The 18,923-nt window shown below is 47.6% G+C and overlaps 1 protein-coding gene and 1 pseudogene across 1 annotated transcript in view; one reads left to right on the top strand and one right to left on the bottom strand.

Annotated features, from left to right (window-relative positions):
• Positions 1-3,504: 3,504 nt before the first annotated feature.
• Positions 3,505-3,654, bottom strand: LOC138505270 (5.8S ribosomal RNA; annotated as a pseudogene).
• Positions 3,655-9,144: 5,490 nt separating this feature from the next.
• NUP160 (nucleoporin 160) overlaps positions 9,145-18,923 on the top strand; it is a 1,937,143-nt gene continuing 1,927,364 nt past the window's right edge. Inside the window, exon 1 of the mRNA XM_069623088.1 lies at positions 9,145-9,366. Within this exon, the coding sequence (XP_069479189.1) occupies positions 9,252-9,366 (115 nt within the window). The 5' untranslated portion in view covers positions 9,145-9,251. The remainder of the gene's footprint in view (positions 9,367-18,923) is intronic.

Genomic DNA, 18,923 nt, shown 5'->3' with positions numbered 1-18,923 from the left:
GATTCATACCCGGAGCAGGGCTCCACTGGGCCAACCAACGGTCCAGTAGTTGCAGCAGCCGTCCTCTTCCAGCTCGTCTTAGGTTCTTTGGTTCCAGTGGTGGACTCCGCTTTCCAGTCCAAGAGAATCACCTTTTAAACAGTTTTCTCCCATTCATTCCAGCCTAGCTGCCACTCACCCAGCAGGGTGGCTCTCCTTGCCGGACAGTTAGCCAGCCAATCACGCCAGAGTGCATTTGGGTCTCCTAGGAGACTAAGCACAGGGAGTTTTGGGCACGTCCCTCACTTCATGCCCACCCCAGACACTCGGGTGCCAGAGGCGGTCTTCAGTCCTGAAGCGCGCCAAAGGCATAGGAACAAAGGGACCAAACCTAGTTTCATGCGCAGAGACAAACTCTAGAAGAGCCTTTCCAAAAAGAAATAGCGAAAAAAGTAGACTGGGTCCTGTTTAAACAAAGGGGGCTAAGACGCCATCTTGAAAAACATGGCTCCCGTGATTTTTAGCTACCGGTTGTTCCCTTAGGGAGCACTACAGGTGAGAGCAATAAATCCCCTTTGGTATCAATCTGCACCACAAAGATTTAGTTGGTAGCTGCGGCTGAGCAGTCAGACTTATTTCAAGAGGGAAATGAGCAGTATTCAGGGTTAACACAATAGGCCTACAGTACTATGGCACAAGGAAACACTGACCAAAATTTGTATTAAAAAGTAGATATATATTTATTTTATACACTTCTAGGAAAACACATTTATCACAGTCATCAAGCAAGTTAAAATAAGTCAACGAAAAATCTACACACTCCCTAGTTAAATTGTAGACCAAGTGAACCAGAGTGAAAACTGAGCAAAACGGCACAGTGAAAACTACACACAAGGGAACCTCTAACAATTTCTCACAAGGGAGGGAAAGCACAAGTTATATAGAAATAGCTTCTTACACACCCTAGCAACACTTCCCGTAAGGTTGTGAACCAATTTAAGCCAGACAGTGCATCAGTATAGAATATACTTAAATGAAAACTGAGCAAAATGGCATTTCACAAGGTTCACTAATGGGAAGAAAGGGTAGTTATCAGAAGCAGAAGCACCAACACATTTCGAGTTGAAAATCAATCTAATCAATCTGCCCCTTTGTGACTGTCTTTTTTTAATATAATGGTTTTGTAGCTGAAGGCAGATCTAACAAATGTAGGCAGAGTCAGTAGGCCTGTGCCAGAGTCAGTGGTACAGGGCAAGGGCCCAGGAGCAAAATGTTCTTGTAGCTGCAGTCAAGTCGTTGGTTAACGATTTTGAAAAGGTGGATGCAGAAAGCGAAAGACAATGTTAAGAGAGAGGGGCGGCCAACCCAACAGGCAGGCAAAGGATTTAAAACACCTTTAGTGCTACCGCGAAGGGCGGCCTGGCGGAACAATGCACCTTTAAAATGAAGAAGTGGCTCCTGCGGTGGCGGTTGTTTCCGGTAGTTCCTGCAGTTTGGGGGATTCAGCAGAGGAAGAGAGGCTCTCCTTGTGGAGGAAGGTTCGAGTTACTGCACTACCCAGGGATGAAACCAGCCGCGGTGCTGCCCGACGAATAAAAGGTACGCTCGATTCAACCAAGGCAGGTCCAGGAAGACGATTGGCAAACTGGTTGGCCCCACCAGCTCAAGGGAAGAAGGTTCTTTACTCCTCTTTGGCTTCTTAGTTCCAGTGGCGACGTCTTGCTCTTCCAGTCCTCAGGACAATGCTTTTATGCAAAAAGAGCCCCAGTCATACAGCCTTGCTGTCACTGACACAGTGGAGTGGTCATCTTGGCGGGAGACCCTCCAGCCTATCAGGATAGAGTGCGACATGGGTTGCGTAGGCAACCCTGTCCAGGGGTCCTACTCCCCCTCCCACACAACAGACCCACCCCAGACTCAGTGGCGCCGAAAGGAGGGCATCTTGGCAGAAGCCCGCCAAAAGGACGAACAAAGGATCCCTGACCTGGATTAGGAGTTTAGAGAAAGACACGAGAAAGAATGTATATTAAAGTTCTGGCAAATAAAACGTACCGGAGTAAAGGTAATATAACAATAAACCGGCGTTATTTTAGAGGCTGTCAGAAAAAGTGGTAGCCTCGAACAATGGCAAAATCCCATAGGAAAATATTTGCGGTCAAACATTTACGGTAGTAACCACTGCCACCAGCCAGAAACTTTAGAGAGAGGGACTGTACGGTAGCCCCTCGAAAATGAACATAAGGGAAAAACCATTAACCCTTTACATTACCTCCATAGTAAGAAGGGTTGTACTGGTTTAGTTCATAGAAATTGACTAGTAAAGTCAATTGGGACTTTACATGCCCTGGGAGACAGTAGTCAGTCCCGGGTATGGAGTCTATGTTTGGGGGTCGCTACGACACCCCTGTGTCACTGCACTGAGGGTGCTGTGTAACACATGTGAATAAAGATGGTTCCTATGGGGTTGAGAAAATCCCATAGACATTAAACACAAAAATAGCCTTAGTACACACATAGCAAAAATGCCTAAGAGTGGGAAAAATAGTCTTACTCTTAGCAGGTGAAAAGAAACAAACCCTTCAAATACAGCAAAGCTGCTGGGGGACTCTATAGGTAAGGGAAATTAGCCATAGAATGAGAATTCTCCCTAACACGGGTGTTCGCAGTCAGGAAAAATCATGGTAGTTGGTTGTAAAACCACTACCACCAGCCATTTCGAGAGGAAAGGGTAGTATTTGACTGCTACATGAATTTCTAGACACAGGGGATACTAGGCAACCCCTCCAGCACTCCATTGTAAGATAGTGTGTGCTGGGTCTAGGAATTGAAAAAGACTGGTAAAGTCAATTTAACTTTACATTCTCTGGGAAACAGTAGTTTATCCCAGAGAAGGTATTTAAACCTTGGGACAGCCTAAAAGGCTTCCCTGCGTCACTGCACTGAGGGTGCTGTGTGACACACATGAACAGATGATGCCTATGGAGTTATCTAAAACCCCATAATCAAAAAACACAGAGTAAAACACACATGAAAATACATGAGAGAGTGGGAAAAAAAGTCTCTCACGCTTTCCAGGTAAAAAAAATCAAGTCTTCAAAATCCAGCAAAGTTGCTGGGGGTCTCTAAGGTGAAGGAAATGAATGAGCACATTTATGAGAATTCTCCCTAACACCCAAGATCCATGGCCATCCTGAGCTGGCAGCCGTGGGACACCACATACAGCCACACACAGCATGGCCAGGTGCCCAGGGTAGGGCGAAGGTCCACCAGGCTTTTTTAAGGCCCACTGCTGCCGCCGCCGCTACCAAATCCGGGGCGCGCCGGCCACCCGGCCCTCTCAAAACCCGCATGAGGCCGGGAAACTGGGGAGGCCAGGATGCGCCAGCAATGAGCCGGCGCACCAGGTCCAGGGATCCTGCAACGGTGTGGGGTGTGACCTTAGGGAGGGGGGCGAAGGGAACAGGGCCCCTGCGACAGCCCCAGCCACGCCCCTGGGAGGGAATCCCGGGACAACTGATGTACAAGCGACCCTCAGACAGGGGTAGCCCCGGGAGGAACCTGGGGCCGCATGGTGCGTTGAAGTGTTAATCAATGTGTCCTGGAATTCACAGTAATTCTCGCAGCTTGCTGCGTTCTTCATGGGCGCGCGAGCCGAGTGATCCACCGGCAAGAGTCACATGCAACTTTTTTTCCAGGCGTCAACCTGATCCTGCCGGTGCAGGAGAGGCCGTGGGAAGGCACGCCGCCTGGGATGAGACAGCCCAGCGCCCTGTCTAGCTCGGCTAAGACCATTGTGGTTTTAAAATGAATCCAGGCGCTCAGCCCGGGGAACCTGCACAGCGCTTCCAAGGGTGATGGAGGCAGGTCGCACTGCACTGGTCCGATCCACTCATCCTTCCCCGACACCCTCTGCTCCCCTTTTGAGGGGTTTGGGGGGGCGGCTGGGGAGGGCAGACGGCAAGGTGGTCCAGAGACAGCACAGGCAAAGGGGGGTGGGGGTCGGGTGGGACCGCTAGAATCTTCAACGCCCAGCTCGGCCACACGGGGCCGCGCTCCAGGTACCTGGGTAAGAGGGAAAGTCACCTGCCACACCAGCAGACCTGGCCTTCGCTCACCCACAGATTTCCTTCGGCTGCCCACCAATGCCCACCCGCTGGTGGGTCAGAGAGAGGAGTGCACACCCGGGCCAGCGCAGCAGCCGGTAAGGAGGCTGCACGGGGCTCCCTTTCTGGTGCGTGGTTGGGGACATCCCCAGCAGGTTAACCCAACCCTGCCAGGAGTTCCTGTCCATCTGCTGGGTCGTGGACCCCCCTACGGTGGAAAGGAATCCCCGCTCCCTGGCACCTGGTTGCCCACGCACCCCGGACTGCTCTGAGAGAGGTGCCTCGGGCTGTGGGTGTGCGCGTCTGGGATGCAACCGAAGTCGGGCCAGCGGCTCTCCCTCAGGCTGCTCCGCTGTTAATGATCCTTCATGCCCCCACTCACAAGCAGATAATCCAGCCCCAATTCACACTCAAATGCCCCATTTCTCCTTCCAAACACATGTTCCAGATTCAAATGCCACCTCCCCCGACCCACATGCCACCATCCCTCCCTCTGAAACCACACAGACACCAACATCCGTCACTCATACCTACACCAAACAAAAGAAAACCTCTCAGAGCCACACTCATAGGCTTCACCCCTACCTCTAGACTCACACGGCGCCATCCGCCCTCTCTCTATACCCACACCCGATTTCTCCATCCCTTTGATATACACATGCTCCCACCCCTCCCATAAACCAACATCCTTCTCCCCTGACATACATAACCCATCCCTCTATTCACACCCAAATGCCCCCCTTCCTTCCCAACAAAGTGCTCCAGCCCTCCCTCAGGCCCACATGCTCCATCATTCCCTGACATGCCCCCATCATATGCCATGTCCCTCCATTCCAGATCAACAATGCCCCCCTCCGACCCAGACTCCACCAAGATGCCCAATCCCTTCCTCAAGACCCATACCATGATGCCCCATCCTCCTTCCACACAGCAAGATGCCCCATCCCTCCACCGACCAATGAGGACCCATCCCTTCCTCTCAGACCCACACCAATAAGCCCCATCCCTCCCTCCGATCCACACCAAGATGCCCTAACCCACCCTCCAGATGCACACAGATGTCCCCATCTCACCCACACCAGGATGCCCCAATCCACCCTCCAGGCCAACAGATGCCCCATACCTGTTTCAGATCCACACTAATGTGCCACCATCCATTGCAGACCCCAAGATCCCACCATCCACAGCAAGATGCCCCCATCCCACCCTCCAGACCCACACCTAGATGAACCACCCCTCCCCAGACAGACCAATGTCCCCAATTCCTCCCATGAAACCCACACCAATGTGCCCCATCACCTCCCTCCAGACCCACACCCATATGCCACCTTGCAGACCAACAGATGCCCCACACCTGTTCCAGACCGACACCAATGTGCCCCCATCCATTGCAGACCCCAACCAAGATGCCACCATCCCTCCCTCCAGACCCACACCAATAAGCCCTTATCCCTCCGAGACCAATGTCCCCGTACCTCCCACCAAACCCACACCAATGTGCCCCCATCCCCTCCCACCAGACCCACACTGATGTCCCCATCCAACCCAAACCAGGATGACTCATCCCTCTCTGCAGTCCAACACCAATGTGCACCCATCCATTGCAGACCCCACCAAGATGTCCCCATCCTGTCCTCCAGACCCACACCTGGATGAACCATCCCTCCCCCAGACACAGACCAATGTCTCCCATCAAACCCACACCAATGTGCCCCCATCCCTCCCTCCAGACCAACAAACAACTTTGCACTGAACTGGAGTTGTAAAATTGTTAAAACAAGTAGAGTGCACTATTCGTTGGCAGGTATGTGTCTCTTCATTCTGTACAAGATTATGCAATGTGATATACTATGTTTGTTTGAATTTCAAGATATTAGGGGTGAAGTTAAGCCTGCTCTGAAGAAGGACATAGTCCGAAATGCATAGACAAGGGCCTCTGCTGGTGAAATGATTGAACATTACAATCTGGAAAATAAATTACAAAGTGATTGAACTTTAAGTACAGCATTTATGTCAATCCGTTTTCCTTGTTGACTGACTGCATAACTACTACCACGAATTTGATCTATTTATAACACCAACTCTGAAGTAGTATTCACTACATAATAGGCGTCTCCAAGCTCAGTGGATTTTCCACTGAGCAATTTCTGCCACACCAATATGCCCCCATGCCCCCTGCAGAACCACACCAATGTGTACCGCCCCTCACACCAATGTGCCTACATCCACTCCCTCCAGAGCCACACCAGGATGCCCCATCCCACCTTCCAGAACAACAGATACCCCATACCTGTTCCAGACCGACATCAATGTGCCCCCATCCATTGTAGACCCCACCAATAACCCACCATCCATGCAGCAAGATGCCCCCATCCCTCTCCCAGACCCACAATGTGCCACATCCCTCTGCAGACACAGACCAATATCCCCCATCCCTCCCATCAAACCCACACCAATGTGTCCCCATCCCCTCCCGAGCCACACCAAGATGCCCCATCCCACCCTCAGATGACCCATGCCACCCTCCAGACCAACAGATGCCCCACACTTGTTCCATACTGACACCAATGTGCCCCCAATCATTGCAGATCCCACCATCCATCCACACAAGATGCCCCATCCCTCTCCCAGACCCACAATGTGCCCCCATCCCTCCCCAAGACCCACAATGTGCCTCATCCCTCTGCAGACACAGACCAATATCCCCCATCCCTCCCATAAAACCCACAGCAATGTGCCCCATTCCCTCCCTCCAGAGCCATACCAAGATGTCCCTTCCCACCCTCCCAACCCACCCCCCTCCAGACCCACAACACTGAATCCCTATCCCTCCCTCCAGACCCACAGCAATGTGCCCCTCCCTAAAACACACCCTCATGAAACATTCAATTACTCGATTAGCCTAGCCCCCTTTGATCAGTTAAACACCACTTTTCTCAGCCCTCCATAACTTTCACATTGAATATCTAGCTGAACATGATTTTCAAAGTCAATGTAATTTTCTGCTCCCCCGTCTCAATCTGGTGTCTTGCAAGAACGTGGCAGCCAAGAGCATACAGATTGCTGCTGCTCTTGCAGCCTGCGCTTTCCCGGTTCCCGCTCAGAGTAATGACGAGGGACAAGACCAAACCTGACGCTTCAGGGTCTTTCAGAAACGTTCTTCTTGGGGTTACTCCCAGAAACCAGGAGTCGGCGATTTCCATCTAAATAGATGATGTTCGCCAAAACTTCCTACAAATGCCGCTACAGACCTACCACTACAGCAAAGCACCACTAACAATAAACCCACACCATAAAATAGCCACCACACCTCATACATTCCCCTTACCCAACACCTCATTCAAATATTCCCTCGTAAATCCAACAATACCCAAAAACTTCTCTGCCGCCCTAACTTTAATCATCATTTTCTCAGTCTTACTCTGCGAATTGTTCTGAAAAGAACAATTAATAACCTCAATCATGAACAACAAAAACTTCTCCTTCGTCAACACCAATAAATCACCCACCACCAATGGCTGCACAACACAATCCACAGGAACAACTGAAGGGGGCAAGAGCCCATCCCCAGTTAGACAAACCTTCTCAACCTGATCCACACCAGCAGCTGGCAACCGCATAACAGCCTCTGCATAAGACAAATTGTGAGACACTCTCACGGACTGTACTTGAACCTCTCGAACATACACAGGACACCCCTTGAACATAACAGTGATCTCCACCACAGTTACTACTTACAGGTACCGTCTCACTTAAACACTCGTTGATATCATGCCTACCGCCACACTTCGCACAACACTGCTCCCCCCTACAAACACCGGCTACATGACCAAACTTCTGACACTGAAAACAACGCAAAGGAGGGGGCACATATTTTGCCACCTGGAACCTCTCAAATCCAATCCACAAAAACCAGGGCACCTCCACAGACTGAAACACCAAAACAGTAGTCGAAACTACAACCCCATCCCCATTCCTAGGACCCAACCTACGTACCCCAACCACACCAACACCCTTAAGCTAAGACATCAATAAGTCCAAATCAGTACTAGCCGGAACACCATAAACCACCCCCTTACCACTAACCACACGAACAGGCGGAACAGAACACACCACCGGAATCCCCACCACCTTACGCAAACGCAACATGATCTCCTGCTGCTCAAAAGACACACAGCAAACTAAAAGCTTACCTCCACTCACTTTACGGATAGATCGAGGTGAATAAGCCCACTCCTCCACTGAAATCGCAATCTCCATCGGGCACACCTGCCTGAAATCCCGACCCTCCACAGTACTGGCCACAAGAACCACAAAAGCCCTCTCCTCCGAAGCACCAACCCCCTTACTCGGTACACGAGAACCAACATCGAACACCGCACCACCACCCGCAACTCCCACCACCTCAGAACAAAGAAGCTCTGCCTCTTCCTGCTCCAACACAGAGAACCTTGAAGACACAGTGACACCATTGCCAACACCCACCCCATCCACAGAAGACCGACTTCTAGACACATCCTACGACTTACCCCGCTTCCTAGCAGGGACTGACTGCCACTCAGAACCAGAATCACTAGAATCCGAATCCTCCATCAACAAAAAATTGAGAATGCAACCCGACCTCTGCTGCGCCCATCAAACTCCTCTCACATGCCCCACCTGAGACTATCACTCGCCCGGTCAGTCTATTCCAATTACCACTCACATGCTGCGATACATCAATTCCTACCACAAAACAGTCATTCTTCCATAACTCCCTCACACGCTTCCCCCTTCTCCGTCCTATGCACCCTTCATCCCTGCCGTGTCACAAACTTCGCACCCGACCGGCCCTCCTGTAGCAAGTCCCCTCCATCCTCATCGATTCCGCATCTGCCGATGTAGTGTCTACACTGTACGAGGCTCGCTCGGATTCGGAAACATTGCAGAAAAGTTCTGGAAGTCACGTGAATAAAAGTGGGCTGGCCGTTGTTATGGTCCTTTTCTCGGATGGGAACTACCCACTACCCTGCTCAGACCGAATGTTAGCCCACTGAATGCTGTACAGGCACGTCCTTCTTCTATGTCCAATGTGTACCCCGCTTAGAGAACGTCTTCTGTGCGTGCTGAAGTCATTCCGTGAAGGGGAAAATCAAAGTGGCTTTGGCGGGAAGGCGGGGCAATTCCATCATGCAACGCGTTTGTGACATGGCGGCACCAACAGGCATGGAGCGGAGCTTTACCGAATTGAGTGGGGCTGAGCGCGAGACCCGTAGGAAGTACCGTGAGATCAGCGTGCGTGCTGGTGAGCGGAAACCTGTATTGCATAAAATCATTAGTAAACGTTACTAAAAGAGAACGTTTACTAGTCTAGTGTTTAAAATAAGAAAGACCAGTTCTGCTCTTCGGTGTCTCTCCCTTGTCATAGCTGTCAATGTATTGCTTTCCCTCAGTGACGTTTCGTTCTGTTAATGTGTTCTCCCTCTTAAATGCTGCTGCCTGCTTCTTGCATGTGTCGTTCATTGGTTCTTGCCTCTGTCAATGTCGCTCCCTAGTTTATTATGATTACAAGCACAAGTATACGGCTACAGATTCACAGTGCTACTTGGCAAAGCGACCGGTTGAATAACTCCTAGTTTCGAATGTTGCAGCGCGGTAGCAGCACCCCGCTGAAAGAGGCACACTTGCATTCAAGTGTGGGAGGCATGGATCGATTACTTAGTGGGAATCTTTATTACTCCCAGTCCACCTTTTCTTTATTGCCCATGTGTTTCACCCCTCTCCCAAATCGATGGAATGGATAAAGTTGGTATCTTGTATGCATGCTACTGCGAGCATATCGCTCCCAGTCACCATTATGGATCCGTTTTTATTTTTCCACCCATCAATTGGAACTCTGGTGCCAGGGACCTGGTCAAGCCCTTTCAATTGAAAGTGGTCTCGAGCAGTCTTGTAATACGGCACTATATCCATGACTCTATTTTCCTTCTGGGACATAAAATGTGCGCTTTGCAGCGATCGCATTACAAGCTTTGTTTTCTCTTCCCACGGTATATTTTAATTTTTTATTTATAAACATACCGTTTTATTACAAAAACTCTTGTTTCAAGATTCAACGTCAAAACATCCAGAGTTAAGAACCTCCAAATATTAAGATTATCCAATATTTCCATCAGTCATGGTACCAGGAACATAAGGAGTGATCAAAACTCCAGCAAGACCTTCTAATATAAGAGGGTAGGTAAAATGTCCTTGATTGAAGTAAGGGCCAGTGGGTCTGGGCAATCTAAGTTTTCTGTTGGTCGGCCTCTCCTTTAAGATTCCTTAAGCCAAGGTTCCTCGTTTCTCCAAAGACATGTTAGCCTTTTGGTTCAATAGGGGAATCTTTTATCAGTGGGCTGTCTTTGAGTCTTATCTTAAATATCTCCTTTAGGAAGGTTGCCAAGCATCTATTCATGGAAGGGCTATTTCCTCCATACAGGGGCTCCCACCAATGCTGGCCATGTTCTTCATTCTTTCATACAGTAGATGTGTTCTCTCGCCTTAATTCAGGACAGTAAAGGATCAAGTGTTGTAGTGTTTTGTCGCACTTGTTGCAAAGTCTGTACGCCTTAACGTTGACCCTTCCCCCATCTCGACAGTGCATAGATCTTGTATGGAGGACGTTGAGGCGGAATCTCAAAAGCAAGTTTCTTGAGGTAGGGTCTGAAAATCTTTTTAGATAGGCTGGTAGAACATTAAGGCTATTGGTCAGGGTTTTCAATGGTGTGATGAGAAGAGGCCGACCTTTTTGATTCTGTTTCCGACCAGTCAACCGCCCATAATGTTCGTTTGACCAGTAGAGGGTTTTCAGAGTTTTAATTTTTTTTAAAGTCCCAATTGGGTCAAAATTTCAAGGCATCTGCAGTTCCATTCATTGAGAGTCCTGTCAAAGGAACTTTCCAGCCTGCACTTGATGATGTTGCCACGGTATATACAGAGTGCTATCGCCTCATTGCCTTCTAACACTAGTTCGACTAATAAGGCTTATAGCTCTTCAGTGGGCATTTAGTGTTTAAGCTCCCTGCTGGCTGGCTGGCTCATGATATTCAGCGGCTATTAACCTTTTCTTTGTCACCATTGTAATGTATACACCCTACAGGTGCCTCAGACTGTTTTCAATGTAAGCAGGGAGCCTCCCACCATCATGTTGAAATGGGCCCCACACATCTTCAGCTGAGCCTGTCTGGTGGGTAGCTGCTCTACCTGCTGTTATTGCAGGGGTCTCCAGCCTATATGTTAGCAAGAGTAGTTGAGGGCCAATAGGAGGCAACTACTGGCTGGCAATTACTGGCTAAAGCTATCTGGGTGGGGTATGTTCATAAGCAAGATCTTCAAAAACATCTTTATTTTATAATAGCGGTCACATCAGAATGTAGTAAACTGATTGGGACATTCAATGTGAAGGCTTGACCAAATGCTATCCACTAGTATTCTGGTGTGTAACAAAGCAATCTTGTCTTCAGTGGTGGAAATGGAAAGAAATTGGTGGCAATCCCACAAGGGGTGGAGTTTGGGGTGGACGGTGCCCGAGTAGGCGGAGTTTAGTGGGGGATTGGAGCTGGCAGTTGACCTCTGTGCAAAGAAAATGTCCAAAATAATAGTTTAAAACTGCAATTTCTTTCATGCTGCTTCTTTTCAAAACTACATATCAATTCCACTTCCCTAGCCCTGGTGGTGATTTACTTCACTATGCAGATAATAGTTTTGACCAGTGTTGCTGAGTAAATATTCTTTAAAATGCACAATTTGCATCCCATTTTATAAAACAAACCTCCCCCTTGGGTACTATTCAAACAGGGTCAGAAAAGGAATGAATTGCCATTTACAACTATGGGCCACTTTTTCATTGGTGCCTGAGACAGTTTGTATGGCCCAGTCTGACCTTGCTCAGTACATGTATTCACAGGATGATCGGCACACACAGGAGCAAACTGTAGCAGCCATCTGTGCACCTAAACTACCAACAGCAATGTTAGTCTGCACTGTGATCTGAGCTCATGCAGCAGAGTAGTTTAAGCAGACTGTGAAAGAATCATTAAGAAGAGCAATTACTCTAGCTAATGGTGAAAGAGCAGATAATCTGTGGGGAAATCTTGGTTTAAACCGAGAGATTGTCCTGCAACCTCGCATTCTTTAAACCTGCTGATTTCTGTTGGCCATAAGCAACGTTTTCTTGGACTTGAACCACACCAGGCACTGCAGCTCCCCCTCTGAAAGCAGTTGGGTGGTTGCCTCGTGTGGGATAGTTTCAATGTTTAATAGGGGTATTTATTTATTCATGCAATTATTGTCGGATACAGGTATCTGACAAACATTGCATAAATAAACCAGGTCGTGGCTGACGACTGTAACTTCCTCTTGTGACCCCTTGCACAGGCACACAAGAGGAAGTTAGCTTGCTTTTCCTGCAGCTGTGACCTGTATCAAAGTGAGTCAGAGTGGTAAGTCTTGTGTCAAAGATGACTCGCACACCTGCAAAGAAGCAAAGTTGCCTATAATGCATGTCAACTCCCCACACCCCACTCCACCTCCCCTCCCATCAGAATGCAGGCCCAATACCATTTAGTGACTAATGGCCCTGCATTAGCATTTTTGTGCGCTACATCCTGACTGGAGGGGCTGGTCATGGCAGAAATGTGCTGCTCCGCCCCCTACTCCAAGCCGTTGCAGGTGCTTTTTTTGTTATTTTTTTTATTTTTATTTTTTTTATTTCAATTAGTTTTTACAAACTTTTTGAAAACTTTTACTTTTACCATTCTTAATTCCTAATTTCCGCAATGACAGAAAAAGAACAGAGAAAAACACTCAAATAACTAAAAGGCGACTGATTGGTAGTGAACTTGCACTTGACTCATCTCATTTAGTTCCTGTCTTATGGCCGTTGAGAAAGTTCATTAGCACACTTTCCTTAGTTGCAGTCTTAGTTGTTTGCTTAGTGTGTCTTTTCTGGCTTACTGGATGTGGCATCTATTGGGGTCACTCATTCTCCCCACATGGTGTTGTCGCCTCTAGTCGTGTTTGCATTTGGTCAAGGAATCTCATCGTTGCAATCAACAGTGATCGGCTCTCGCCAATGTGAAGGTGCTTCCACCATTCCTCTAGATCATATGTTTGAACTCTGCATCTCTCCTTTCCGAGGCATTTTTCGCGTTGGACTTTAAGTTTGGTGCACTGTAAGACCAGATGTTTTAGATCTTCTGTTTCAATTGCACAAAACCTGCATTTCGAATTGTTCATAGGAATCTTCCTGCGATGAATTAGGATTTCCTTGGTTTCGTAGATGTTCAAACGAAATTTCAAGTATAGCCTTCTTAGGCGTTTACAGGGTGACAATGTTAAATATGACGGAAGCGTATTGCGTCTTTTCGCTTCTGGAGGAGTATTCTTCATAGCTTTTTGTGATGACCTTTTGTCATTGATTTCAATCCAGTCCCAGTCGAGCAGTTTCCTTTTAACCAGGTCCGGATTCCACCACAAAGTTTTTTCGTCTGTGCCCAATTGTGCTAGTATCTCTCTGCACTGATGTTTCCAAATATGTAAAGCTGATTTTTCATGTCCTTTTTCCTCCAGCAAGAACTTTACAGATGGGAGGTTTGCCTCCACGTGTGTCTTCCTGAATAACGCCAGTTTATTCCAGGTGATTCTTGAATTGAGGGTAGAGACTCCAACTTCATACAGTACACAGGCTGTAGGTGTACTTAAAGGGATCTGGAGAATCTTTTTCCAAAAGAGACTTTCACATCGGGCCCATACTTTATAATCACACCTGAACATGTTCTCGGCGCCGTAGACGAGAATTGGAGTCACTTTACCTTGATAAAATCTCCTTATCGGCTTGTAGGAGAATTTGCCGTATCTTTGCTGTAAAATGGTACCTTGAGCTATCAGTAATTTACAGCTATTCAGGAGTTTTTTTTACCATTGGGGTGTCGTTAATGCTAGAGTTGTTCGTGATCCCTAGATATCTTGTATGGGGTACCTGGTTTAATTTATTTGCATCTATGGACCACGTTGTTTTTTTTTTTTTTTTTACTTGCAGATCTACCTCTTTGGTTTCCTAATATTAGGATCTCCGATTTGGCCACATTGATGTCAAGGCCTAAGTCCTCTGTGAAGATTTTGAGAGCTGAAAGTTTTCTTTGGAGAACAATAGGAGCCTGATCTAGGATCACCATATCGTCTGCATACAAGATATGGTTTATTGGCACTCCATTTATCTGTGGTGGAAATGACACATCGGCCAGAGCTATTCCTACTTCGGATATATAGAAGTTGAACAAGGTGGCCCCTAACGGGCATCCTTGTTTCACACCTCTCTCTGTTGGTATGGGGTAATTTAGGTTTCCCTCACGATCTAGTCTCACCTGAATATAGGTGTCGGAATACAGCTCGTTTTTCCCCCCAGCGCAGAGCATGTTTTTGGGGCGTTTGACTCTGGCCAGACCCTGATTTCCGGCTACACATCTGGTGCCGGATCTTGGATCTGGCGAGAGCGGGCCCAATCGCCAGCTCTGCTTCTCTTGCTGCACTGCTGTCCCATGACCCACCTCTTGTAGATCCTGAAGCTCCTAGAACTCGTGAAAATGGCAGAGGGCATGCTGCACACGATTCAATAACCTAGCTTAAAAGGTAATAGAAGAGTTTCACTCTTTCTCTTGGTAAGGCTCTAGAAGGTGCAAGCACCTTAAGTGACTGGCAGAAAAGGAGGAAATGAATGCTGGGTCTGCTGCATAACACCCACTGTTCAAGTTGGGAGTAAAATAATTTTTTAGCGAGTAAAAATGACCAATTCGTAATGGGACTAATGTGTTAACTGGAAAGTGGAAAGGTTTTTTAATAATTATTTTGTTGCACCTAATCATTCATACACATTACAAAAGATACATATTTACTTATTCCAATCAAGCAGTAATAGTAGTTTCTTCATGATCACAACTAGTCCAAACATCCATGGAGCTGTGTGGGTGAAAGCAGAAGCACATGGTCCTACTTGTCTGTTCACCATTATTTTGGTAGAGCATTTGTACTCTCTATTTTGATTTTTAGAGAGTAGAAGTGGCCTATACTCCCCTTATCTGTAGGGCTGCCTATATCCATACTGTTTTATACAGTTTACTTGAAAAATGCTATAGAGTGAGGTTGAGTGTTCCTGTGGGAGTGCATGACAGGGGCCGGGTCCCTGCATTCTAAAATAGTTACACCTTTGATTGTCTTGCTGTTAGGGAGAATTCTCATTTATGGCTAATTTCCCTTACCTAGTGAGTCCCTCAGCAGCTTTGCTGGATTTCTGGGGTTTATTTTTTCCACCTGGTAAAGAGTGTGAACCTTTTTCCCACTCTTACATGTGTTTTGCCAGGTGTATTTCAACTATTTGGGTGATCTTGGGCTCTGGAGCCACACCCCTCCATGAGCCCCATGTGTTGTGTGTGTTACACAGCACCTTCGGTGCAGTGACACAGGGTTGTCTCTAAGACTCCCTCCCCCCGACTTAAATTTTCTGGGGCTGACTACTGTAAAGTTGCCATTTATTTTATGTAGTCATTTAAACTGCAGACCCAGTACACCCCATTTTACATGGAGTAGTGGAAGGGGTTAATTCCTACTCCTTTTTAGTCTGCGCCTCTTGGAGCTTTGTTTCGCTCCCTGAACACTAAGACTTGGCTGGTACCTACCATATCTTTTCTACTGCGATTATATTATATAAACGTGGTACTGTTTTAGGCTATTGTTATTATTATTGTATTAGCCTCGAGCTTAAACCCGCTTGACCAAAATACTTTTTAATTTGGCTCTGGTCCGGTTTTATCGCCATTTCTTAGTTAAACTCCTTCTTGTGTTTTACTTTGCGCGGCAAACCAGGTTTGCCTTCTTTGTTCGCTGACCTTTGGCGGGCTTCTGTCCAGAAGCCCGCCTTTGGCGTCTGGGTGTCTAGGTGGGCTGAATGTGAGGGAGGGGTGTAGTCACCCCTGCACAGGGTCTCCTTGGTCGCACTTTGTTTTGATTGGCTGAGGTGGTTGTCCGGGCCGGACAACCCCCCCCTGCTGAGCGATTGACAGCTAGGCTGTGTGAATGGGGGATTTTGGCATAAAAGGCAGAACTCTTGGACTGGAAGTCGCCACTGGAACTGCAAGGAACCGAAGAGAAGCGGAAAAGACGGCTGCTGCAACGCCCGAGTCCCGGTGAAGTCCTGCTGCAGTCCCGAGCTATCTACCCTTCAACGACAAGAGAAGATCCAGTCCGGAGTCGTCTTCCCTTGAGCCCGGTGGGATCAACCAGCTCACCACCTTCATCCAGAGGATCCTCTTCTTGATCGAAATCGCTGCACACAGCTGTAGTGGTTCGGATAGCCATCTGAAGAGCTCCTCCTGTTTTAAAGGAGCGCACCTTTTTATTCACAGTTGCTTTGCTACTGGGCTCATCCCTGGGTAGTGCAGATCGCTCCAGACGTCGTCCTTCTTGTCCCCACGACTGAAGCTCCAGGAACCGCGAGTCTGCAGGAACTACCAGGAACAACTGCCGTGACACCAGCTTTTCTTCGAAAGAATAAGGTACTGTGCCCAACATCGAGCAACTAGGGTGAACCCTTTTCTCCTCACCAAAGGCTTGTCCTTATCTTCCTTCCCTCTTATATCTTTTGCCTCCCTTTTGACAATATCCAAGTACTCTCGAATCGTGAAATGTTCTAACCTTGTGATCCTCGACAACAGGACCCCTGTACTATTGACACTGGCGCAGGCTTATTGATTTTTACCTACGTTTTAGAAAGTATCCTCTGATTCTATCTGCCTTGACAAAAGTATTGCCTGTGATTATTATCCCCTATTTTTTGCGTTAATTCATGTGCTAAGTGCGTTTGGCCTCGGTAACATTTCTTCTCGCGGGTACGCCTTTCTTTAGTAAGACCGAGCTGTCATTACTGTCAAAAAGTGATCGCGTATTAACCCACAATAACGTCTTTGTTTCACAACACCGGTCTGTCAAATCCAATGCACTTACCTTGAATTGAACTGCACAAGGGGAATTGGTTGTGCGTAGTATATTTGAAATGTGGTTTTAATTTAATAGAAGGGAAGTGTTATGAACAGATGGTTTAAAAATAAATGTACTTATATTTTTTAACCAGAAACCTTGAGTCAGTGTTTACTTGAGTCACAGTAATTGTAGTCCTTTGTGTAATCTCTACTACTGCTCATTTGCTCTTGAGATAAGTCTACTGCTACCACTATAACTGTGTAGTACAGGCTTGTACCAAAGATGAACTTGTACTACCATCTGTAGTCTTAATCTTGTGTAGTGGTCCCTAAGGGCACTGCCCAGGATTCTGCCTAACACTGGATAGGAAAGTTTATCTCCTTTATGAAGAGGAGGATCTAATGTGGAGAAAAAAACTGTGTTCCATATTGTCACCGACATTGACACAGAGACCAGTCTCCTGCTCTACGGCTATTAGCTACTCTTAAGTGTCCCGCAGTGAATACCAAGGGCGTCAAGCGCAAAACTGTAAGTTGAGAGAACTTTTCACACCCACCGGATGGTGAATGGAATGAGTGATTAACCAGTCTTTATATCTACTTTTTGGCACAAACTAGCTTTTGTGGAGTGCTTTTAGATTAATGACAGAGTACAGCAGGCTAAAAACATATAATTTGAATAATACCTCAGATCTGATTGCTCTCAAAGATTAATTTGGTGGAAGGAAGATGCAAGTTCACATCCATTTATCTACTTGTGATTGTGGGGGTAAGTGAGAGTCTGACTCGGGCAGCCCCTTGAGCCAGTCGGGCCTACCTTGTCCATTTCACTTTAGGATCTTGATATTATGACTAATGGTCATTGTACGGATAAGCTATTTTAATGGTTTCAGTGGTTTTTATAATCTAATGAATTGTGTAAGTGAAAGGAGAGAGTCGAAACTGGTATGGTAATGTTTATTTGTAAAGTGCCTGTACACAAGCCAAGTGTTTCAAAGCGCTCATGGAGTGAACAAGGGGAAAAAAACATGTAATTCAGAGCCCTTTAATTTCTGAACGATACAGTTTGCAGTGGCAGAGTAAGTGAATATAGTACAGTTGACAGTGTAGATAACAGCAAATGGGTCTGACGATGATTCTGCAGTTTTTCCAAGTGCATTTAGGCGCCACCGTGAAAGGAGGGGAGACTATAGACTATCTTCAAAGGCATGAAAGTGAACAGAGGGTACAGGAGAGGGGGGCAGGTGGAGAAATAAGTGTGGGGGGGGGTGAGTCCCAAGTGCGCCTAGTCAGTAAGAAACTGGGGTAAGTGCTGAGAGATGTCACGCGCATGGGTCATTGACCAAGTGCAGGCCCAGAGGCAAGTGCGGAAGGACTGTGAGGGTGCTGGGGACATGTGAGACTCTGAGGTACACCTGGCTGCCAGTCAGCAAGCTGTGTGCAAAAGGAGGGTGGAGAGGGCTAGAGCCGAGGGAGCGATGGAAGAGAAGAAAAGGAATGTCTGAAGGAGTTTCCGGAACTTGGAGATAAGGCTCAAGACAGAGGGCAGTAGGGAGGCTGTTCCAGAGGGAGAGGGCGGTAGGGAGGCTGTTACAGAGGGAGGCCCCAGCTGAGGATAAAGATCTCCCTCCAAATCTCTGCTTGGAGGACTGGCTCACTTGCAGAAGGTTGGAGGTGGATGAGCTGAGGGCTCCGGAAGGACAGTATTTGGGTAGGCATTGTTGCAGATTGGTAGGTCCCAGACCCCTGAAAGCCTTATGGACAGTGCAGAGGATCTTGAACTTGATCCTTGCAGCCATGGGGAGCCAGTGGAGGGATTTCGGCACCGGAGAGAGATGCAGTCCCTGGG

Source organism: Ambystoma mexicanum, chromosome 11, assembly GCF_040938575.1.
Source record: "Ambystoma mexicanum isolate Mex_15411 chromosome 11, UKY_AmexF1_1, whole genome shotgun sequence".
In the NCBI taxonomy this organism is placed as follows: domain Eukaryota; kingdom Metazoa; phylum Chordata; class Amphibia; order Caudata; family Ambystomatidae; genus Ambystoma; species Ambystoma mexicanum.
Note: the sequence above shows the minus strand (reverse complement) of the source record. Positions and strands in the feature narration are given on the sequence as shown.